The sequence below is a fragment of the Halichoeres trimaculatus genome, unplaced genomic scaffold (assembly GCF_033239565.1).
Source record: "Halichoeres trimaculatus isolate MK-OKI-2021-1 unplaced genomic scaffold, fHalTri1.1 fHalTri1_scaffold_11, whole genome shotgun sequence".
Taxonomy (NCBI): Eukaryota; Metazoa; Chordata; class Actinopteri; order Labriformes; family Labridae; genus Halichoeres; species Halichoeres trimaculatus.
Genome location: NW_027437189.1, coordinates 495,940 through 520,160, shown reverse-complemented (window position 1 = coordinate 520,160; position 24,221 = coordinate 495,940). Strand labels below are relative to the sequence as shown.

The window sequence follows — 24,221 nt, the reverse complement described above, 5'->3', positions numbered from 1 at the left end:
GTGTGTGTGTGTGTGTGTGTGTGTGTGTGTGTGTGTGTGTGTGTGTGTGTGTGGCTTCAGGGGGGAGGAAAGGGTGGCGGTCAGGGAGGAGGGAGGGGGGAGGCGACGTTCAGGCCTCCCCCCTCCCTCCTCTGCTCCGTCTCCCACACACACTCATCCTCTCCCCTCGCGCCCGCCTGGCGTCTCATTGGTTAAATCAGCAGCTGTATATTTATGTGATTGGTCAGGGCGGGGTATATAAACTCAGCATGGGTCGGTTAACTCTGGCCACAAGTTTCAAAACTTCCAACCCGAGCAGAGACACAGACACAGCGACAGACACAGAGACAGAGACAGCGAGGCGGACGGCCTGAGTGACGCGGGGATCGAGCTCTGGACAAACCGCTGCACCACAGGAACCAGAAGTGTTGTGTTCAGAGGAGCAGGGAGCAGAGAGAGGAACAGGGAGCAGAGGAGCAGACAGAGGAGCAGACAGAGGAGCAGACAGAGGAGCAGAGCAGCAGAGGAGCAGACAGAGGAGCAGAGGAGCAGAGTGCTGGTGGATGGTTTCAGCGGGATCTCCTGCACCTCCTTCTCGTCTCTCCGTCGTTGTTTTCCTTCCCTGGGCGCTCCTTCCCCTCCTCTGGCAGCTCCATGCTTTGCTTCGGGCTTTGTGCTGCAGATCCGTCTCACTCCTCCGTGCACGGCGCTCTCGCTCCTCTCAGACGCTCCGAGCTGATAATCTTTTCCAGAACTTTACGACCCGACAAACAGACGTTTGCAGAGTTTGGACTAAAGCGCTGAAGCGGAGCCCGGCTCTGGGATGAATTTAACCCAGTCCAGCTTGTCCAGAGAGACTCTCCTGCATGCCGGCCGGGTGTCCCTGGGGGGCCCCTGGGCGTCAGGGACCCCGAGCCCTGGGTCGGATTCGGACCTGGGTTTTGAGCAGACCCTCTCTGGGGACTGCAGCTCTCCTGAAGGCCTGGGCGGCGCCAGGAGGACGGAGCAGAGGGTTTCTCTCACGTCCAGCTCAGGGGGGCAGAGCCCGGACATGGCTGGGGGGGCCTCGGCGGGCTCAGGTGATGGGAAGGCCATGGGGGGCGAGCAGAGGATCCGCAGGCCCATGAACGCCTTCATGGTCTGGGCCAAAGATGAGAGGAAGCGGCTGGCCCTGCAGAACCCGGACCTGCACAACGCCGTGCTCAGCAAGATGCTCGGTAGGAGGAGAAACATTTTCAGAAACACCAAAAGTTTAAAGTCTGTAAATCTGAGCCGTGAAATCCTTCAGAGAGTAAAGTTTATCCTTCAGAAAACAACAACAGGCTGAGAGCTTAACGAGGAAAACCTCGTCTGAGTTTAACCTCAGCAGCTGAAGGTGGAGCTCACCTCTGACAGAAACACAGATCAGTGAAATCATCGACGCTCAGAGGCTGAAGTTTCTCTGTTCACACCTCAGAGAATTAAAACAATAACTTTTTTTACTGCGTTTTCCTCAAACATTAATAATTCAGATCAAACTGGTCCAAAGTTTGTTTAAAGCACAGATTCTGCCACGCAGGGCCTCGATCATGCTTTGAAGAAATATCTGAATCCCTGTGAAGTTTACCCAAACAAAAGTTTCCAAACTTATTTTGTTTCTTGTTTTAATTTCTAATTTGTATTTCAGTTTCCTGATGAATGAGAGGACGAACAGTCTGAGTCTTTAGGTCTTCAGTGTTTGTTTTTAGGTTTGTGGGTCATTGGATTTATTGTTTGAGTTACGATCTTAGGATATTTATTCATAAATATCTGTTTTATTTAAAAGGCTGGTGCAAGTCTGTGCAAACGTTGTTAATTTGTTAGATTTAAATTAAATTCAAAGTTTTCTTCATGTGTTCGACGATAAAACCTGAAAATACGAGGAAAAGATTTAAAGCAGCACAGACACAACGCACGGCTGAGTGACTCCTGTTCCCGCTCTGCTCGCTGCACGCCACACACACAGAAACACACAGGACGCGCCAAAAAGCTCCCACACACACACACACACACACACACACACACACACACACACACGTTTCAGAGAGGATGTGTTTGTTCTGAATGTGAAGCTGAGCTGAGGTGATTTTTCTCTCTCTCCACATTAAACTGTTTGACCTTGAAGCCTCCATCCAAGGTCACACTGATCTGTAAGAATCCGTCAGAGTTTCAGACTTTACAGCTCGATATGAGAAGGACCCAAAGTGAAAAACTCAGACTCTAGGCTGCAAACGTTTTCAGTACAGTTTGAGGGTCTTACTGGTTTTACTGGTTTTGCTGGTTTTGCTGGTTTTACTGGTTTTGCTGGTTTTGCTGGTTTTACTGGTTTTGCTGGTTTTGCTGGTTTTACTGGTTTTGCTGGTTTTACTGGGTGCATTGAGTAACAGATTAAAGGTCAGTTAAAACATCACTACAGTCTGAGTCCATGATGCTTTAACAACTCGACTGGACTGATCCAAACTTTGCCGCGTTTGTTTTTTAAACGAGTCTGTGAAAAACGATCAATAATCATCACTGATCAAACTCTTAACCTACGACTCGTCCAACCTCCAGCTCCTCCGTCTGATCAGCTGCTCTGAGCTCCAGTCTCTCAAACCCTCGTCCTCTCTCCAGCCTCAGCGTTTCTGGAAGCATCCGTCGCTCTTTAAATCAGCTGCTGCCTGCAGCTCCAACGGGAACCAGAGCGTGAAAGAAGCGAGCTGGATTCATCTGACGATTCCTGAACTTTTCTCTTTTTATGTTGCTCAGTGAAAAACACTCAGACGAGTCCCAACATGTTCCTCTGTCTGTTTCCACTGAGCTGCTCTCAGGCGCTGACAGTGGAGCGGGTGGAGCGGGTGGAGCGGGTGGAGCGGGTGGAGCGGGTGGAGCGGGTGGAGCGGGTGGAGCGGGTGGAGCTAAGCATTAAAGCAGCTGTTTGATCAAGTTTTTATTCCCAGTGATTTCTGATTAAATTAGAACAAAAACTTTCCCCATGGATCAGACTGATGGTCCCAAACACACCAACTACTGATGGATTCAACAAGTCCAGATCAATGAGTCCAGTTCAACGAGTCCTCTCTGAGGCTCTGAGAGAGCAACAAGGACTGATCCCTGTGACTGTTCACCGAGCAGACCATCAGAGGTCTCAGGGTCTCTGGTCTCAGGGTCTCTGATCACAGGGTCTCAGAGTCTCTGGACTCAGAGTCTCTGGTCTCTGGTCTCAGGGTCTCAGGGTCTCAGGGTCTCTGCCCTCAGGGTCTCAGGGTCTCTGGTCTCAGGGTCTCAGGGTCCCAGGGTCTCAGAGACTCTGGTCTCTGGTCTCTGGTCTCTGGTCTCAGAGTCTCTGGTCTCTGGTCTCAGGGTCTCTGGTCACAGGGTCTCAGAGTCTCTGGACTCAGAGTCTCTGGTCTCAGGGTCTCAGAGTCTCTGCTCTCTGGTCTCAGGGTCTCTGGTCTCAGGGTCTCAGGGTCCCAGGGTCTCAGAGTCTCAGAGTCTCTGGTCTCTGGTCTCAGGGTCTCTGGTCTCAGAGTCTCTGGTCTCTGGTCTCAGGTTCTCCGGGGCTCAGGGGCTCAGGGTCTCAGGGTCTCAGGGTCTCAGAGTCTCTGGTCTCTGGTCTCAGGGTCTCTGGTCTCAGTGTCTCAGAGTCTCTGGTCTCAGTGTCTCAGAGTCTCTGGTCTCAGTGTCTCAGAGTCTCTGGTCTCAGGGTCTAAGAGTCTCTGGTCTCAGGTCTCAGGGTCTCAGGTCTCAGGGTCTCAGGTCTCAGGGTCTCAGGGTCTCTGGTCTCAGGTCTCAGGGTCTCAGGTCTCAGGGTCTCAGACTCTCTGGTCTCAGGGTCTCAGGGTCTCAGGGTCTCAGGGTCTCAGGTCTCAGGGTCTCAGGTCTCAGGTCTCAGGGTCTCAGAGTCTCTGGTATTTGGTCTCAGGGTCTCAGAGTCTCTGGTCTCAGGGTCTCAGAGTCTCTGGTCTCAGGTCTCAGGGTCTCAGGTCTCAGGGTCTCAGTGTCTCAGAGTCTCTGGTCTCTTGTCTCAGGATCTCAGGGTCTCAGGGTCTCAGGTCTCAGGTCTCAGGGTCGTAGACTCTCAGGTCTCAGGGTCTCAGGTCTCAGGTCTCAGGTTTGTGTTTCTTCTCAGTTTTGTTTCTCATGGTCAGAGATGATGAATCTCATGTGGTCTTCCTGTGTCCCCGTTCCTTCAGGTCAGTCCTGGAAGGCCCTGAGCGCCACAGACCGGCGCCCGTTTGTGGAGGAAGCCGAGCGTCTCCGGGTCCAGCACCTCCAGGACCACCCAAACTACAAGTACCGGCCCCGTCGTAAGAAGACCACCAAGAAACTGAAGCGTGTGGAGCCGGGACTTCTGCTCCACAGCCTGGCCCAGGGCGGGGCCTCTGGTCTTGGACTTGGACCTGGTATGAGCCCTTTGGGAGCAGAGACCCTCTCTGGAGGGTCTGCGTATGGACACCCCGGGGCCCACCCCTCACACCACCATCACTCCCACCACCTCATGCCCCCCCTGGGACACTTCAGGGACCTGCAGGCCCCGGGTCACGCCGAGCTGGAGAGCTACGGCCTGCCCACCCCGGAGATGTCCCCCCTGGACCTCCTGGAGGAGGGGGAGTCCGTGTTCTTCCCTCAGCACGTGCAGGAGGAGGCAGGGATGGGAGGGTGGAGCGGGTACCACCACCACCACCAGCTCCACCATCATACCCAGCACTACAGCCACGCCTACAACAGCCACCACGCCCCCCCACACGGAGCCGGGTCCTACGCCCAGGGGTCAGGGGTCAGCGCCGGTCTGGGCAGCTCCAGTCTGAGTCCAGGAAGAAGTCCCAGAGTCGAGTCCAGGCTGAACCCGGTCCATAATCCCAGTCACCACATGGCCCTGAGGAGCCCGGTGAAGCCCCAGTCTGACCCCTCCCCCCCGGTGTCCTACCCCCAGCCCCCCCTCAGCGCCCCCGAGCCGGTCAAATCCCAGCACCAGACCCCCGCGGCGGGCGCCTACTTCAGCCAGATGTACAGCAGCAGCACGCACAGCGCCGCCTACTACATGCCGTCCCAGCTGGGGCAGCTCTCCCCCCCTCCTGAAACCTCCCCTCCCTCCTGCTCGTCCTCCTCCCTCCCCCCATCCACCTTCCCCCCTCCTCCTCTGCACCTCGAGCCCTCCAACCCAGAGCCCCCCCCCCACCTGGGCTCCTCCTCCGCTGAGTTCTGGTCTGAGGTGGATCGGCATGAGTTCGACCAGTATGTGAACGTGGGGCGGAGTCGAGAGGACGCTTACGGACGCTGTGGGGGCGGGTCCAAAGTTGTGAGCGGGCGCAGCAGCAGTATGGGAGGCGGTGGCGTGAACACGAGTGTGGGCGGCGTGAACACGAGTGTGGGCGGCGTGAACACGAGTGTGGGCGGCGTTCTGAACGGCGCTGCAGGCTGTGATGAGTCCAGCAGCCCCCTCATCTCTGCTCTCTCTGATGCCAGCAGCGCCGTCTATTACAGCACCTGTATAACTGGATAAGCCCCCCCCCACACCTCCCACTCAGCTAGCATTAGCATAGCATATTGTCACACAGCAGGGAGTGAACGTGCTGGAGGCTCAGCTCGTACTTTCAGCAGAGTCATCCTCACATCTTGTTTTTATCTCACTGATCCCAACAATAACTGTTCAAACTTGAGAAACTTTGTATGAAAAGCAGTGGTTTTGTTGGAACAATGCTAACTTCCCCCGCGCCGGGTCGCGCCACAACCCACAGATTCTGAAAAATGTTCAAACTTAAGTGGTAAACAAAGCAATCTGCTGAAATAAAGTAAACACAGAGCAATTTGGACATTCCTCCGGCTGCTGAAGTCAGTCTCTGAGCCCAGGCCTTGATGCTAGCTAGCAGCTGCTGTGAGCTACATGCTAGCAGGGCTTGTTTTGCTAAGGGGTGTGTGCTAGCTTGAGTTACGTTAGCACAGCAGAGCCCAGAGGCCCTTTTCCCTTTAAGCTACACATTTACAAAACCATCTGTTAGCCACTGAGCTAGCACAGCATTAGCTGCTAGCTTTAGCAAACCTAAAACTCAACATTTTAGTAAAATCCCTTCACGTTTTCCTGTCCTGAGAAATGTCCCTGCAGCGCCACAGAAAACCAGAATGTGCTGAGGAAGCTTGGAGCCCACGGCCCTGTTTTCCTTTTAAAGTGCTGAGTCTCTGTGTTAGCATGTGTTAGCATGTGTGATGCTAACAGACAGGGAGTGTTCGTCAGGAGCTGGACTCGTTTATGATCTCAGCTTTGTTTTCCAGTGCCACAAAGTCTGAGGGATTCAGGGATTTGGTTTTCTCCTCTGGTCACACTCTGGAGTTTCCTGCTCCTTCACGTGACGATCATCTCACAGCGTTTGTCCCTCAGAGAAACTTTCATCTCACAGCGTTTGTCCCTCAGAGAAACTTTCATCTCACAGCGTTTGTCCCTCAGAGTCAGAGAAACTTTCATCTCACAGCGTTTGTCCCTCAGAGTCAGAGAAACTTTCATCTCACAGCGTTTGTCCCTCAGAGTCAGAGAAACTTTCATCTCACAGCGTTTCTCCCTCACAGAAACTTTCATCTCACAGCGTTTGTCCCTCAGAGAAACTTTCATCTCACAGCGTTTGTCCCTCAGAGTCAGAGAAACTTTCATCTCACAGCGTTTCTCCCTCAGAGTCAGAGAAACTTTCATCTCAGCGAGCTTCAGGACTCCTCTGTAAACTCGTCTCCTGGCTGGATCTGGATCTGGATCTGGAGGACAGGGATGGACTGAGAGGAGGACTCTCGATGACGGACTGGGTCCAGCCCCCACAGTCTTTAGCTGTGTTTCGGGAAAGCCTTGGCCACAGACCCAGAGCCGACCACTGACGTCTCCCACTAACTATCAGGACGTTTAACAAGCCGGGTCGGGTTCTTCCTGACCGTGATGTTCGCCCCGCGTCCACTGCAGGGCCTCACGTGGGACTCGGGGCCAGGATCTGTGAGTTCAGAGTTTCTGTCTGGCTAGAAACGGTTTGACGAAGACTCAGAGATCTTTCTGTGTAACCAGGGAACCTCTCTGGTATCACACGCACAGCACTTGTGAAAACAAAACCTCTTTTTCCAAACGTATTAAAAGTAATTTCCTCTACGAATAACAGAACACTGGGTCGGACCGGTCCAGGATTACTGGAACCAGGTCCCGTGGTGAAATCCAAGGAACTGAAACATGAACTTTAACATACGATCAGGATTAAACGTCACAGTGGGGTCGGGATTTGGTCCCTGTGATTCAAACTGGTGTGTGTGTGTGTGTGTGTGTGTGTGTGTGTGTGTGTGTGTGTGTGTGTGTGTGTGTGTGTGTGTGTGTGTGTAGAGAAGCTTAGCCTCTGGGCAGGATGTGAAGGAGAAATGAAGACTATGAAACGTTCTCTTTGCACTGGGTTCACCGTCTTAGCTGTATAGAAGGATCACTGCTAATAAAGTTTAATTTGTTTATTCTGAGTTTGTTGTTGTTCAGAAAGTTGTTTGTGTTTATGTTTTTGAAGTTCATGAAATCATCTTTTTCCCTCCCTCACTGAGACTTTGGTCAGAAACGAGCCGTGTTTTCAGACAGGAAGTGTTAGCGCTGATTAGCATCAGACGACATTAACGGTTTCACTTTAAAGCTCCTGTGTTTAACTTTTGGTGTGCTAACTTTGGCGCCCCCTGTGGGCCAATTTAACAACTTAACCAATCACTTCTGTCAATCTTTGGTTAAAAACTTCTGGTTTGTGATCACTTTTTATGACACCTACCCTGCAGCAGCCGAGTCCAGCTTTAAAACCGTCCACACAGTGAGACCCAGATCCGCTGATTCTGGTCTGACTCCCTCTGCTGGTCTGGGAGGAGCTTCACCATTAACCTGAGTCACTTCACAAACACCTGGGAAATGACCAGAGGAGCTTTAACTTTCTCACAGTCTGACTTCACAGGAGCTTTAAAGTGCCTTGCTCAAAGGTCACAGGCAGTTAGCCAGGGTTGCTGTTCTGTCTCTTTAAGCCTCAAACTTTAATGAACATTTTAATGTTCTCCTGCTTTATAGGGAGAAACTTCAGGTGTTACAGGTGAAGTTTGCAACGATGGAGAGTTTTGCTCCGGTGTTTGTGCTAAGCTAAGCTAACTGCTACCTGACCCAGCTCTCTCCTTAAAGTGACACTCACCGGTAAAGTGAATAAACTAATTTCCAAACCTTAAAATCTTCTGCTGAAATGTTTTTGACCCGTTGACGTGTTTCGTGTTGTCACCTTCAGAGGGAACTCTTGAACATGTGAATCGCTCTTTTCTGGATCGCTCTAGAGCCGGAGAAACCGTCCAGCGTTTTAGTTTTACAGAGATGACAGGAAACTCAGATGGCGCTGTGGTTCAGTTTGTGTAGAGACCTGACAGAGCAGCTGACGGAGCAGCTGACGGAGCAGCTGACGGAGCAGCTGACGGAGCAGCAGCTGACGGAGCAGCAGTTGTAGCTGCGGCGGAGGCCTCTCTGGATGTGTTTACGTCGCAGCGCTCGGCTCATGTTTGTGTCCACAGAAGGAGAAGAAGAAACACAAGTTTCTCTTGAAGGGTTCGCTCTGCATCTGTTGCTCATTACTCCAACAGACAATACTTCAGTTTTTTTTTTTTTCTCAGAGAAACAGGAGGAGAAACGGAGCATCTCGTACGGTGGGAGCAGTTTTATTCACCGCTCCTCTCTGTGGTGAAAACAGAAACGGTGGATTTTTCCTCCCGTCCTCTGAAGGACGAGCCTCAGAGAAGCAGCGCTTCAGGGAAAGTATTAAAAAATACTTTTACATCTGCATTTGACATTCTTCTGTGTTGACACCAAACAGAGCCTTGTTTCCATTTTAATTTACTGTGACACACAAAGGACTTCAGAGAGGCGGCCATTTTTTTCAGCTCTGCAATAACTCTCAGGCTTTTGGTAATAATTATCCCGAGGAGAAAAACGTTGGGATCAAATCAAAGGATATTTCTCAGCAGTCATATAATGACAAATTAAAAACATGTTTTCCCAGAAGTGTCACTGCGGTGCTTCTAAATCTGTCTGTCAGGGATTAGCCGTGTATTTTCCGTAGTGAATGGCTTTGTTTGTGTTTATTTTTGAGAAATGTGGGCTGGCTGTAAATGGATCTGTTCTGTTTTTAAAAATTATTTCACTAAATAAACACTTCTGAGAACACACCACGGTTCCTGAGTCTCTGAGGAAACAGCAGCGAGTGAAGAGAAACCAAACGTCTGCTCACGGTGGGATCACAAACACGCTTCGTGGAGATGTTGGAGGGAACAGAGGTTAAAACCTGAATGCTGAGTCACTTCAGGAAAACTTCAGTTTGTGTTTGAGTCTGTGTTTTATTAAAAAAAAAAAACGTTGATATCGTTCTGTTTCTGTGAAACTAAAGGTTCATGTTTCTCATCGATCAGTGAATTAACAGGTTTAGTTAAAGATGAGTTGTTATCATTAACAAAGTCAATTAAACCAAACATTTCTAACAGACTGATCAGCTCAGAGGAGTTTAATGTTTAAAGTTTATTTTTTAGTGCACGTGTAAAACGTCCTGTGTCCATCCTGAAACCAGCCAATCAGCAGCCTGATCATCAGACGTAACCCTGGACAAACACTGAGCCGTTATTTAACTCGTTTAAGTCTTTCTGTTCGATCAATCGCAGACTCCTGATGATAGAGGATCTTTATTTTAGCTCATGTTTGGCTGATATCTGTTGGTTTGGACAGGAATGATCAGTGATCAGATGATTTATCAGTGACTCTGAGACACAGAGCCAGTTAGAAACTAAAGAGGAGAGAAAAACTCTCCCCAGATTATTCAGAAATGTAAATCTGACTGGACCTCTGGAGACAAACAGCTGTTTCAGTGAAGTCTGTTTCCAGATCCAGAGCGTGGAGCCTCCTGTCTCCTGACTGTGGATGGAAAGGATGAAGATGACAGAAGAGGAGGGGTGGGAAAAGGAAAGAAAGACAATCAGCTCAGTGTTTGTGCGGCGCTCTAATCCTCTGTGATCTGCTCTGATTCTGTCCTCTCCGGGTTCAGATCCGACATTAAACCAAAGTTGGCTGGGCCGGAGCGTTTCCCCCCGAACAAACCGCTGACGGACTCAAAGAAAACATTTGGAACAAGGAAAAACTGTTTCTCCTCCTCCTCTCCTTCAGCGATCCCCTCTCTGTCCCCCCGTCGCTGCGTGTCTGTCCTCCTTCCCACAGCTCTGCCCCGGCCTCCTGTTCCTGTCTGTTTCACCAACCTCCTCATCTCCTCCTCTCAGCCTCCTTTCTCCTCACCGTTCCTGCTCCCTGTTTTTCCTTTGCCTTATTCTTCCATCATATAACCTTTGTACACATCTCCTCCTTTAATCTCCTCCTTTATCCTCCTCTTCCTCCACCGTCTCACATGTGGCCTGAGCTCCTCTCATGACGGAAACTTGTTGTTTTCTCTTCATCAGTCTGAGACTTTATCTCATTAACCTCCTTTCCTCAAACTTTAGATCCTCTGGTTTTTATCCGTCTCTAACTTCTGCTTCGATCTCTCCCTGCTCATAGTTTCTCCATAAAGGCACAGTCCGCAGGTTTTGGTGGATGTAAAGCTGTCTCACTCTGAAGCCTGGTTTATTCTTCAGCGCTGACTGGACGCCAAAGTGGACGATGTCAGAGGAAGTCAGATCGACTGTGGCTGTGGCTGTTAAACGTTGAGCTCAGCTGAAGATAAAAAATGTTTGTGTTGATCATGAAGCAGTGACCGGGGGGAAAAACAGAGAGGAGGCGGGACATTTGCTGACTCTGTGATTATTGTAACTTCGGGCGTAGACGCGTGGTTACATCATGAGGAGGTCTACATCAGTCTGCACTCACAGACCTCCACCAAGCAGCACCCTCTGGTCTGGCCTGTGCAGAAGTTTGGGAAACTGCAGTTCCCTCAGTGTCCACTTGAGGCTGGCAGCAGAAACAGCAGAAACCACATAAACACAAGTCACAAAAAGTCGACTTCTACAGCATTAAAAACCAAACCAGCAGCCGGGGTCAAACACAGCCTACCAAGGTGTACTTTCTCATTTTATCAAACTTTTGAGTTTTGTCCATGTAGGGTCATGGCTGACGAACCTGCAGCTGTTAATGCAGACACAATAATCAATAACAATAATCTCGCTGCCTTGGCCACATTTCTGGATCTACGGACATGAAACTGACATCGACAGCTTCTTCAGGGTCTGGGGATTCTCACGGTCTTATAGTTTTGGCGCTAACGCAGCAGATTAAGAGCGCGGTTTCAGTTCAAACCAGCTCTCTGATGGCAGGTGGTAAACTATGATCACCATGGCAACGCCTGTCTTCAGATGGGCCTTTGACCAAATTTCTGTCCACCATCTGGTTTTGTCCTTTTTCTGACCTTTATCCTCTGTCAACCAACTCTAGTCATACCTTAAACAGCTATGATCACTAAGCTTTACTGTACTTCAACCTTTGACCTTTTTTAACCTCCTTCTTCTTCCTGCAAACCACCCCCCCACCCCACCCCCCCCACTCTGTGCCATCTTTGATTTTCCATCCCCCCTTCCTCTCTTCCTCTCTGGGCTCAGACGTTTTTCTCGAAACATCCTTCAGATCTGATCACCCTCAGGTCGGACTGACACCACGTTTCTGAACCGGGCCTTTCAAACCCAACCTGGGCCATGGAGAGAGCCTGTGTTCCTAAACCAGACCATGTTCTGTGCTCCGTATGTGTGTGTGAGTGTGAGTGTGTGTGTGTGTGTGTGTAGGTGTGTGTGTGTGTGTGTGTGTGTGTGTGTGTGTGTTGCTGAGGTAACTGACAGGAATGTGAGCAACGAAGAGGAAACTCCTGTGGAAGTTTGGGATGTTCGGAAAGGGTGTGTGTGTGTGTGTGTGTGTGTGTGTGTGTGTGAGGAAGAGGTGTATATTTTGATGGGAACACCTCACCCGCTGCTTGTTACCCTGACTGGAAAAGATAACACAGAGCTGGATTCCCCGGCTCACAGCTGGAAATGAGCACATGTGAGCACGCAGGGTGTATGTGTGTGTGTGTGTGTGTGTGTGTGTGTGTGTGTGTGTGTGTGTGTGTGTGTGTGTGTGTGTGTCACTAAGTGTGTCAAACTTCCAGCGATGTGGATTCTGTTTGCAAACACATGAGGATGTGAGGATGGTGGAGGTAAGTCATGAAACTGACCCTGACCTGTGAGACTTCTCTGCAGGACGCCTGATTCTGTCATCTGATTGGCTGAGAGAGAGACACGCTGTCGTCTGATTGGCTGAGAGAGACAGACCCTGTGGTCTGATTGGCTGACAGACACTGACTGTAAGGACGCTCATGGAGAAGAGGAAAAAGTCCAGAGGGAGAGAGAGAAATGAAGGGAGAGGCAGAGAGAATGGAATTTATACATCAGTGTGTTCAAGATAGAGAGTGTGTGTGTGTGTGTGTGTGTGTGTGTGTGTGTGTGTGTGTGTGTGTGTGTGTGTGTGTAAGAGGGATTTTCCCGTCTCTTTCTGTCTGTGGTGTTTTATTGGCAACATGTGGTTAGGATGTCAGATCAGTCGCCACAACTACACACTGACGCACTCCGTGTGTGTGTGTGTGTGTGTGTGTGTGTGTGTGTGTGTGTGTGTGTGTGTGAGTGTGTATTTCTCAGTCTCTGATGTGTGATGACTGATGGTTTACACTCTGTGTTACTGAGTTTGTGTGACCTCTTTGGGTTTTGTACATTGGTCATGTTGCGTAAGAGTTTACATGTCCTCTACTTCTGTGTGTGTGTGTGTGTGTGTGTGTGTGTGTGTGTGTGTGTCATGTTTGGAGAGCGGGCAATCAGCGTAAATAGAAAATACGAGCTAGTATCCATGCTCTTTGGTTCAGAAAACTTGTGACAGACAAATCGCCTTCACTCCACCACTTAGCTCTGAGTCAGCCCTCGGCCTCAGGAAGGTCGGTGACCCCTGCTCTACAGCGAGTCAGTCAGGAGGTTCTAGAAGGTTTCAGCATCAGAATCAGGTTCTAGAATTTATACTGTTTCAAATGAAAAAGGGTTTGAACTGCACACAGGAAGTTCTAGAGTGTTTCATCTGCACACCAGGCTCTGAACTAGTGTTGTGCGAATCATAAACGAATCGTTCAATACCAGAGAATCACTTTACTGACTCGAGAATCATGATTCTTTGCCCCAAATGACTCATTTACTGACTCAGTACAAAGCTCGGGGTAGCCCAGCCCCTCACTCACATCACGGCTGGTACGCAGAATGGCTCAACTTACAGTGTATACGGGTCATTAACTCACCCACAGTTCATACGGGTCATTAGCTCACTCACATCACGGGAGAATGGCTGGTACGTAGAACTGGTCAACTTACAGTGTATACGGGTCGCACTAACTCACCCACAGTACATACGGATTACTAACTCACTCACAGTATGACTCGTAGCACATACGAGTCACTCGCCAGCTCGAACGTACGTAGCATGGCTCGACTCTTAGCACATACAGGTCACTCACGCACCCGCTTCCTCCCCGTGAGTTACGAATCACTCAATAGCTTAATCCGTTGCACGGCTCGACTCACAGCACATAATCTCACTCACCTCCCGCTGGCACTGACACTTGAGTTTGCAAACTTTTCCAACTTGCAGAGTCTCACCGTATTGCTGTCATCTCCAATTTATTCTCCTGTCTATGCTGATCTCTCATTAAAACAGCAGCGCTGCCCCCTATGAATCTCTCTGAAATATAGACTTCTATGCACTTTCTGGGCAACTGACTCGAGTGACTCAAATGAGTCAAAAACTCGATTCACTTTGGTGAGTGACTCATTTAATCTTGATTCAGTAAAAAGAATCGAGTTTCCCATCACTAGTCTAAACCAGTGTTTCCCAGTCCTGGTCCTGGAGGACCCCCTGCCCTGCATGTTTTAGATGTTACCCCACTCCAGCACAGCTGATTCAAATGAATGGCTCGTTATCAGGCTGGAGCAAAGCTTGATGACGAGCTGATCATTCATTACGCGTGAGGTTGGAGAATATTTGAACCTCCACGTGTGAGGTTGGAGAATATTTTAACCTCCACACGTGAGGTTATAGAATATTTTAACCTCCACGTGTGAGGTCGTAGAACATTTGAACCACCACGTGTGAGGTTGTAGAATATTTTAACCTCTACGTGTGAGGTTGTAGAATATTTTTACCTCCATGTGTGAGTTTGTAGAATATTTTAACCTCCACGTGTGAGGTTGTAGAATATTTTTACCTCCATGTGTGAGTTTGTAGAATATTTTAACCTCCACGTGTGAGGTTGTAGAATATTTTTACCTCCATGTGTGAGTTTGTAGAATATTTGAACCTCCACGTGTGAGGTCTTAGAATATTTTAACCTCCACGTGTGAGGTCTTAGAATATTTTAACCTCCACATGTGAGTTTGGAGAATATTTTAACCTCCACGTGTGAGGTTGTAGAATATTTTAACCTCCATGCCTGAGGTCGGAGAACGTTCAGTTGCTCGTCTGAACTCTGAAATCTTTGGTTGTTTGTCTTCAGACCCAGTTTCTGGGGCGAGTGTAGCTTCTCCTCCAATCAGCTCAGAGTAAAGAGTAAACACGGTGAGCCCAGCCCCTGGTAGTCTGCTTCAGTCCTCCACACGGCTCTGGATGGACCAGATGATGTCATGCTGTTCCTCTCTGCCTCTCTCCCTCCCTCTGCTGCAGGATGTCGGGCTCCCCTCCATACCCCCACTTCTTCCTGTTTCCTGTCCCAGCAGGAAGTGGCTCACTTCATGGTTCACTTCCTGTCAGAGGGGCTGCTGCAGCACAGGAATGAAGAAACTCATGGTGGTCAGAGCTCGTAACGAGTTCACAGGAACCCATGGAGTCAGAGGAGGAGTCGGTCTGTGGTCTCAGAGTTTGGGACGGTGAAGCACTGAAGCTGCTCCTCGTATTTAAAGCTCTGAAAACAGAGGAACAGCCTCAGGAGATGAAAGGAAACCATCAAAGCTGAGGTCAAGGACAACAACTTAACAATGATTCCCGTCTCTGAGCTGATTCGTTCGCTGGGATCCAGAAAGTCCCATCAGGGAGGAAGCTGAATTGTGTTTGTGCCGACATGGACCTGGCGACAGCTGGTCTAATTCCACCTCTCACAGGAAGAAGAGCGTGACCTCTGACCCCGAGGGTGGCCCTCCTTACTTTTTATAGACACTCAGCTCTGACAAATATATCTGAATACATCACAGACTCTTCTTTCCTCTTCCTGCTCTTTGTATGTCTCTACGCTGACTTTTTTATTTCTCTTATTCTCTGTAACAGCTTCTACTTTCTTTACATCTCTCCATCTATTTCCTCTAATTCCTTTAATCTTCTCTCTTCTTTTCACTTCCTCACTCCTTCTGTCCTTCTCCTTACTCCTTCTCCTCACTCTCATTTCACAAGTGCTCTTTAAATTACCGTAACTCTTCAACTACTCGGGCAGGCCAAAAATTCAGACAGCTCCTTTAGGGAGGAGCTTCACAGTGATATCTGAGGAATTATGACAGTGAACAGGAATCCAGGTGTATCAACTTTCCACCAACAGGAAATAGTTTCTACAAACTGATCTAATTACCGTAAATCCTCAACCATGTGGTCTGGAGGACGAGCTCTTCCTGACGTGGTCTCTGACTTCTTTAGGGAAACCACAGAAACAGTCCAGGTGGTCTGAGTGAAACTACAGCTCACAGCGCCACCACCTCAAACTTAGTTAAAGCAGACCTCAGACCAGCTGTCAGGACTCTCAGGCTCCTGACCATCCATTTTGGCGCCTGAAATACATTACCCATGATGCACTATGTGACAAACTTCCAACCTTGTGTCAGATAAACATGGAAAACTGTGCAAACTTTCTGTTGACAGAGTTGATGTCAGAAGTCCCGCCCCCTCTGAATTCTGATTGGTCAGAGATAACGTATCAGACCAATGAGTGCGGCGCGGCTCCAGGAGTTAAACTGTTTCTGCTTTAGAGACGAAAACCAGATGGAGCTCAGGTTGTTTGTTTGTTTGTTTGTTTGTTTGTTTGTTTGTTTCAGGAAAGATGCTGAGCAGTGGGATTAGGATTAGGATTAGGATTGCTGAAACACAGTGTTTGGTTTGAGCGGAGCTGAGGAGCAGCAGTGGCGTCTGTGGTACCTGATCATGTGACCCGAGCACAGCCAGCGTGAAGCAGTGAACGATACAATCTGAGACGCCAACGCCAACGTTTGATGATGCAGAGGTCAAACTGAGGTCAAACTGAGGTCAAAAGGGTCCTTTCAGAGGTATCGACTCCTCATGTGGAGGAGGGACTTTCTGTGTATCTCCTGTAGCTTCCTCCTCCTCCTCCTCCTCCTCCTCTGAGCTACTTCCTCACTTTGCTTTGGGACTGACTGACCGACACTGATGAGTCCGTTCTCAGTGAATCTCTTTCAGACTGTTTTCACGGTGACCTGACCCGGGTACGTCGAGTCCCCAGCCCACGGCTCCTCCTGTCACAGAAACGTTTGTTTTGGATTCAGCGGCTGGTCTGACAGGGTCAGTGGGTGGACGCAGTGGACTGCTCCTTTATTTCTGTGGGTCGCACCAACCTGTGGCTCAGAGCAGAGAGCAGATTGATGACTGTGATGAAGACGGTGACACTTTAAAACAAGCTCAGAGAACAGAGAAACACAAACGGAGACACACAAACAGAGATACACAAACAGAGACACACAAACAGAGACACACAAACAGAGACACACAAACGGAGACACACAAACAGAGAAACACAAACAGAGACACACAAACAGAGACACAAACAGAGACACAAACAGAGACACACAAACACAGACACACAAACAGAGACACACAAACAGAGACACACAAACAGAGAAACACAAACGGAGACACACAAACAGAGACACACAAACAGAGACACACAAACAGAGAAACACAAACGGAGACACACAAACAGAGATACACAAACAGAGACACACAAACAGAGACACACAAACAGAGACACACAAACAGAGACACAAACAGAGACACAAACAGAGACACACAAACACAGACACACAAACAGAGACACACAAACAGAGACACACAAACGGAGACACAAACAGAGATACACAAACAGAGACACACAAACAGAGACACACAAACAGAGACACACAAACAGAGACACACAAACAGAGACACAAACAGAGACACAAACAGAGACACACAAACACAGACACACAAACAGAGACACACAAACAGAGACACACAAATGGAGACACACAAACAGAGACACACAAACAGAGACACACAAACAGAGACACACAAACGGAGAGACACACAAACAGAGACACACAAACAGAGACACACAAACGGAGACACACAAACAGAGATACACAAACAGAGACACACAAACAGAGATACACAAACAGAGACACACAAACAGAGACACACAAACAGAGATGCACAAACGGAGACACACAAAAGGAGATACACAAATGGAGACACACAAACGGACAAAAACAAACAAACACAAATGGAGACACACAAACGGAGAAACACAAATAGAGACACACAAATAGAGACACACAAATGGAGACACACAAACAGACAAACACAAACAGAGACACACAAATGGAGACACACAAATGTAGAAACACAAACAGAGACACACAAATGGAGACACACAAATGGAGACACACAAACAGAGATACACAAATGGAGACACACAAACGGACAAAAACAAACAAACACAAATGGAGACACACAAACGGAGACACATACAAATGGAGACACACAAATGGAGACACACAAATGAAGACACACAAATGGAGACACACAAATGGAGACACACAAACAGAGACACACAAACAGAGACACACACAAATGTAGACACACAAACAGACAAACACAAACAGAGACACACAAACAGAGACACAAAAACGGAGAAACACAAATGGAGACACACAAATGGAGACACACAAATGAAGACACACAAATGGAGACACACAAATGGAGACACACAAATGAAGACACACAAATGAAGACACACAAATGGAGACACACAAATGGAGACACACAAATGAAGACACACAAATGGAGACACACAAACAGAGACACAAACAGAGACCCAAACAGAGACACACAAATGGAGACACACAAACAGAGACACACAAATGGAGACACACAAACGGAGACACACAAACGGAGACACACAAACAGAGACACACAAACAGAGACACACAAACGGAGACACACAAACAGAGACACACAAACAGAGACACAAACGGAGAAACACAAACAGAGACACACAAACGGAGAAACACAAACGGAGAAACACAAACGGAGACACACAAACAGAGACACACAAACAGAGACACACAAACAGAGACACACAAACGGAGACACACAAACAGAGACACACAAACAGAGACACAAACGGAGAAACACAAACAGAGACACACAAACGGAGAAACACAAACGGAGAAACACAAACGGAGACACACAAATGGAGACACACAAATGGAGACACACAAACGGAGACACACAAACAGAGACACACAAATGGAGACACACAAATGGAGACACACAAACGGAGACACACAAACAGAGACACACACAATCGAGAAACACAAACAGACAAACACAAACAGAGACACACAAACAGAGACACAAAAACGGAGAAACACAAACAGAGACACACAAACAGAGACACAAAAACGGAGAAACACAAACGGAGACACACAAACAGAGACACACAAACAGAGACACAAACGGAGAAACACAAACAGAGACACACAAACGGAGAAACACAAACGGAGAAACACAAACGGAGACACACAAACGCAGACACACAAACAGACAAACACAAACAGAGACACACAAACGGAGACACACAAACAGAGACACACAAACGGAGAGACACACAAACAGAGACACACAAACAGAGACACACAAACAGACAAACACAAACAGACAAACACAAACAGAGACACACAAACAGAGACACACAAACGGAGAGACACACAAACAGAGACACACAAACAGAGTGTTTGGATTGAAGGCAGAGCTCAGGAGCCTGTTCAGATCTCTGTTCCTCCTCCCTCCCTCTCTCCATCTTCCTCCTCCTCCTCCTCCTCCTCCTCCTCCTCCTCGTCCTCTCCCCCCATCAGTGGGAGCCAAGGTGTGGGTGTTAAACCTCTGAGGTCTGCTGGTTTGGTGGCCTTGGCTTTGAAAGCCTTGTGGGTTGCGGGTTCAGATCCCGGGAAGGCCTGACCGCCAACCCTCACTGGTGGAACCCATCTATCACCGTGGAAACAGTGAAACCAGCCAATCAGGGAGCCAGATTCTGAGTCAGCAGGAATCCAGAGTTCAGTTTATTCTTTTCCAGTCGTTCGTCTCAATCTGTGTCAGAGTCTTTCACGTTAACCAGCTCTTGTGAAACCCTGACATGACAGCGCTTTAAAGGAATGTGATGAATAATAAATATAAAAAAAGACAAATAATGAAAGAAATGTGCAGCAGAAAATCAGCTCTGAAATCACTCAGAGGGGAACAGTGTTCGCTGAGGAAACACACAGAGGGAAAAAGGAAATTTATCAAAGTTCAGAAATGATCAAAGAGAAGTCATTTCTGACGCAGGAACTTAGAAAAACATTTAACAGAGACATTTTTAGTCAGATTGGGGCTTTTTTTTTCCTTTTTTAAAATCATTTTATAGCCCAAATGTTTCTTTCAGAGGCAGTTTAAACAGAGTAATGCTTTAATGAAGAATATTGGTCAGTATTTAAATCAATATTATTATGGAGGGTGCAATGACTTGTTTTTTTCCTCTATTACTTTGATAAAACCATACAGGGAATTGCAGGAGCCTGATTGGTCGATAGAGCTGTCAGTCATGATGTAGCATCCATCTTTTTTTTTCAGATCAAATAAATTTACAGGATAATCGAGCACAAAAGGTGAAGCTACAAACATTTCAGAGAAGTTTATTTGACCCAAGCAAATGTCATAATGACCTGTTTCCTTCTGTCAGACTGGAGGAGGCGGGGCTTATGGCCTATACTACAGGCAGCCAGCAGAGGGAGCTCTAAATGCTCCTGGTTTGTGGTCAGTGAACGTGTTTCATTAAACATGAAGTCCAGTGTTTCTTCACGCTGATTGTGTAACACACACAGTCACACCAAGCTGACGTGAGCTGGGGCTGCGTAACGCTTCAACGCCACTTCCTGTCGCTGACGTCTTTGAAGAGAGTGATCCAACGGCCCTGTGTGGCTTCAGGAGGAACATTTCTGATAAACGGTCTCAGGCTCTGAGTGGACCCGGCTCGATGAGGTGGCACCAGGTCTCACAGCCGATACTGCCCCACTCTGAAGCTCCTCTGAGCCTCCTCTGAGGCTGTGTGTGTCCCACTCCCCGTCCAGAAACCAGAACGTTCAGAGCAGAACCATGTTTCAGAGACTGGAAATCCCCGGCAGAGGACGCTGGGCTCAGAAGGTCAGAAACGTGGGAACAGCAGAGCAGAGAGAGGCGAGTGAAGGACGGCGGCCTGTGTGTCATTTATAGAGACTTCAGGCTCTCTGTGGTCTCCGTCCTCTATTTTTAAACCCAAATACAAAAGTACCCGAGCTATTTGGGGAAGAGTGGCTCCAAAACTTTCTGTTATAATTCACTCTATTTATCTTTCTGGCTCCTGGTTTTCCCAAACCTACACACACGTCTAAACAGGGGTTTATGAGAGCAGCGCTGATGTGGAAATCTCCTAAAATTAAACGGAATTTCAGACCATTTTTATATATTTGTCTCTGGTTGGTTTGTCCGCAGCGTTGTCACTATAACAGACACTGACGCCGTGTGGGAGAGTGTGTGTGTGTGTGTGTGTGTGTGTGTGTGTGTGTCTGTGTGTGTGTGTGTGTGTGTGTGTCTGTGAAGCGTCCTGACCCAGCATGACGCCGTCGTAAGCATCACACACTGCCGCCAGCAGACAGAGAGAAAGGGAGTGTGGGAAATAAAGGGGGGGGGGGAGAAAGAGGGAAATTATTTGTGGCAGAAAAATTGAAAAAGCAGACGGAGAGAAAAAAAAAAGTGGGAGTTTGGAAAAACATGATTTGGAGAGTGATAAAAGGGAAAGCATCAGAGAGACGCAGAAATAATCTGAGCCTGATCTGCTCAGGCAGCAGGAGCTGGAGGAGTTTCTGAGTAGATTAAAAAAAAAGAAACTTCTATATCTGCAGATATCTGCCTGATCCTGATCCACACTTCAACATGAGATTATAAACTCCACCACAGGTCATTCCTTAACGCTACTTCTCTGCTTCCTGATCCTTATTGTTTTTCTCTGCTGAAAACGATTTCTGTGATTAATTTTGTAGTGATGGTGGACACTGGAGCCTAACTGTCAGACAGAAAAAGGACAGAAGAGCAGAAGAAAGAGACACAGGAGAGAGATAGAGCACAAGCTAAAGGCTAAAACAAGAGCTGAAGTCTAAAACACAAGCTTAAGGCTCAAACATGAGCTTAACGCTAAAACACGAGCAAATGGCTGACACACAAGCTAAAACACAAGCTGAAGGCCCAAACACGAGCTAAAGGCTAACACACAAAATAAAACACAAGCTAAAGGCTCAAACACGAGCTTAAGCTAACACACAAGTTTAAACACAGGTTAAAGGCTAAAACATTAGCTAAAAGCTAAAACAAGAGCAAATGGCTGACACACAGGCTAAAACACAAGCTAAAGGCTAAAACATGAGCTAAAGGCTAACACACAAGCTAAAACACAAGCTAAAGGCTCAATCACGAGCTTAAGCTAACACACAAGTTTAAACACAGGTTAAAGGCTAAAATTGAGCTAAAGGCTAAAACAAGAGCTAAAGGCTAAAACACAAGCTAAAGGCTAAAACATCAGATAATGGCTAACACACAAGTTAAAATACAGGCTCAAGCCTAAAACATGAGCTTAAGGCTGAAACACAAGCTAAAAGCTAAAACACAAGCTAATGTCTAAAACATGAGCTTAAGGCTGAAACACAAGCTAAAAGCTAAAACACAAGCTAATGTCTAAAACATTAGCTTAAACACAAGCTAAAGGCTAAAAATTGAGCTAAAGTCTAAAACATGAGCTTAAGGCTGACACACAAGCTAAAAGCTAAAACACAAGCTAATGTCTAAAACATTAGCTTAAACACAAGCTAAAGGCTAAAAATTGAGCTAAAGTCTAAAACATGAGCTTAAGGCTGACACACAAGCTAAAAGCTAAAACACAAGCTAATGTCTAAAACATTAGCTTAAAAACAAGCTTAAGTCTAAAACATGAGCTAATGGCTTAACCATAGTCTGTATAAAACATGGACGTAGTCTCGCCGACGTCACCCGCTGTTACTGAAACAGGAAATGAAGCAGATCAGCTATAGCGGCCATATTAGTAGTGGCAAGGGCTTCGCCTACAGCCATAGGGCGCCTGTCGGTCACGTGACCCTGAGCTGTGCCTCTGATTGGGGAGCTCATGATCTTAATATCCTCTGAGTTAGAAAAAAAGTAAAGTTATCGACTCAGACAGGAGACGTTTCTTGAACCAGGCTGTAAATAGGTTAATTTCTGCTTTGAAAACAGCTTTTTTAACTTGGTGTGTTTGTGACTTCCTGTACTTCTGGAGTGTTTCTGTCTGAGCTGATGATGGACCCACGCTGTGATGAGACGCTCTGCACACTTTGACTTCATCTCTTCTTCTCTACTCCAGTCAGGTCTGAGTGTAATGACATCTCCTCTGGACAGTTGAAGAGCTGGTGACGGAGGCTGGAGATGGAGAGGTGGAGCAACCAGTGACACGGAGACGCTGAGGCAGGGCGTCCATCTTTTCTCAGTCCCTTGTTATTGTTTTTCTCCTTCCTCAGGTTTTTCCCTTCTCAGGTTTCCTCCTCACTGTGTTTCTCAACATATCATTGACCTCAGTGTGTGTGTGTGTGTGTGTGTGTGTGTGTGTGTGTGTGTGTGTGTGTGTGTGTGTGTGTGTGTGTGTGTGTGTGTGTGTGTGTGTGTGTGTGTCTGGAGCCATGTGATGGAGTGTGTGGTTACCCACTGGTGTGACCAGGGACACAGGGGCACCTCGCTCAGCCCGGCTCTGTCTCTGCGTCTGGCTCCCTCTCAGTCCCTCCGTCTTTTGTCTTCTCCTCTGGAACTGTCAGTGACATCATCAGTGACATCATCAGTGACATCATCAGTGATCTGAGTCAGTGTCACCTCCTCTTTTCTAACACGTTTTGTCACCTTCTCTCCACATTTTATCACAGTATAAAACAAACAAACTGTGTTTTTGCAGCAGGAGGAGTTTGGACGTCCTGAGATTTATCTCTAACACCTGTGGAGTCATCAGCAGCTCCTTCACAGGGATTCAAACCAGCAACTTTCAAACAGGAGCCTCTGCAGAGCGTCCAAAGCCTCAAACCCTCAGACTGAACCTCCTAATGGTCACGTCTGAGTCCAGGACAACCACCAGCTCACCGTCTGCAATCAGCGGCTCCCAGGAGACCTCGCTCAGACCAGCTCCAGGTTTCAGAGCGGAGAGGATCTGGTCCCAGGATTCCTGCAGCACTGATCTGGTTCAGGAGCCCAAAGTCTGAGTGGGTCAGAGGATCATCAGAGTCCTGATCCTGGGCCTGTTGGCCTGAACACCAGAAACCGTCTGTGAATCCTCCCTCTGCTTCTTTCCTCACAGGAAAACCGTCAGTGAATCCTCTTCTTTCCTCCAGAGGAAAACAGTCAGCGTGCAGATCTTCACTCTGATTCTGCAGCTGCTGTTTTCTTTCCTCATCCTCGTTAAAAAGCTTCATCTCGTTTCTCATTTTTCAGTTCGTCCTTCTAGAGAAACCCTCAGGGTCTCATCAAAACAATCGATGCCGTAAGTTACATCTCTTCCATGGGGTGACATGAAACACCAAAGCCTCAGGTGGGGAGAGCACACCTCCCCTTCCACCTCCATCTGCATGCGTAAAGCCAAGCTAAGGCAGGGAGAGCAGCAGCACAGACCCCTGGGAGCATTAGCAAAGACACGTTTGTCATGTGCAGTTTGTTTTTTTAATGGTTTCTTTTTTTGTTGTTTGTTTTTGATATTAACTTTTTCATAGTTGTTATTTTGACTTTGGTTCCTTTGATGCTAATGCTAATGATTCTTTATAAACTTAATTTTTTACCTCAAAGTTTAGTGTTTTTTATTTTTAATTTTTTTTTCCATTTCATAAGTTTTGAACAGCTGATG

At 47.7% G+C, this 24,221-nt stretch overlaps 2 protein-coding genes across 2 annotated transcripts; one reads left to right on the top strand and one right to left on the bottom strand.

The window, feature by feature from the left end:
- The first annotated feature begins 287 nt into the window (after positions 1-287).
- sox18 (SRY-box transcription factor 18) lies at positions 288-5,849 on the top strand. The gene is made up of 2 exons (XM_074681789.1): positions 288-1,196; positions 4,173-5,849. Exons 1-2 carry the CDS (start codon positions 803-805, stop codon positions 5,480-5,482), a joined length of 1,704 nt encoding a protein of 567 aa, XP_074537890.1. The 5' UTR covers positions 288-802; the 3' UTR covers positions 5,483-5,849.
- Positions 5,850-14,858: 9,009 nt separating this feature from the next.
- LOC141799978 (uncharacterized) lies at positions 14,859-19,085 on the bottom strand. The gene is made up of 3 exons (XM_074682410.1): positions 18,721-19,085; positions 16,725-17,325; positions 14,859-14,933 (listed from the first exon to the last, which is right to left on the bottom strand). Exons 1-3 carry the CDS (start codon positions 19,083-19,085, stop codon positions 14,859-14,861), a joined length of 1,041 nt encoding a protein of 346 aa, XP_074538511.1.
- Positions 19,086-24,221: the final 5,136 nt, after the last annotated feature.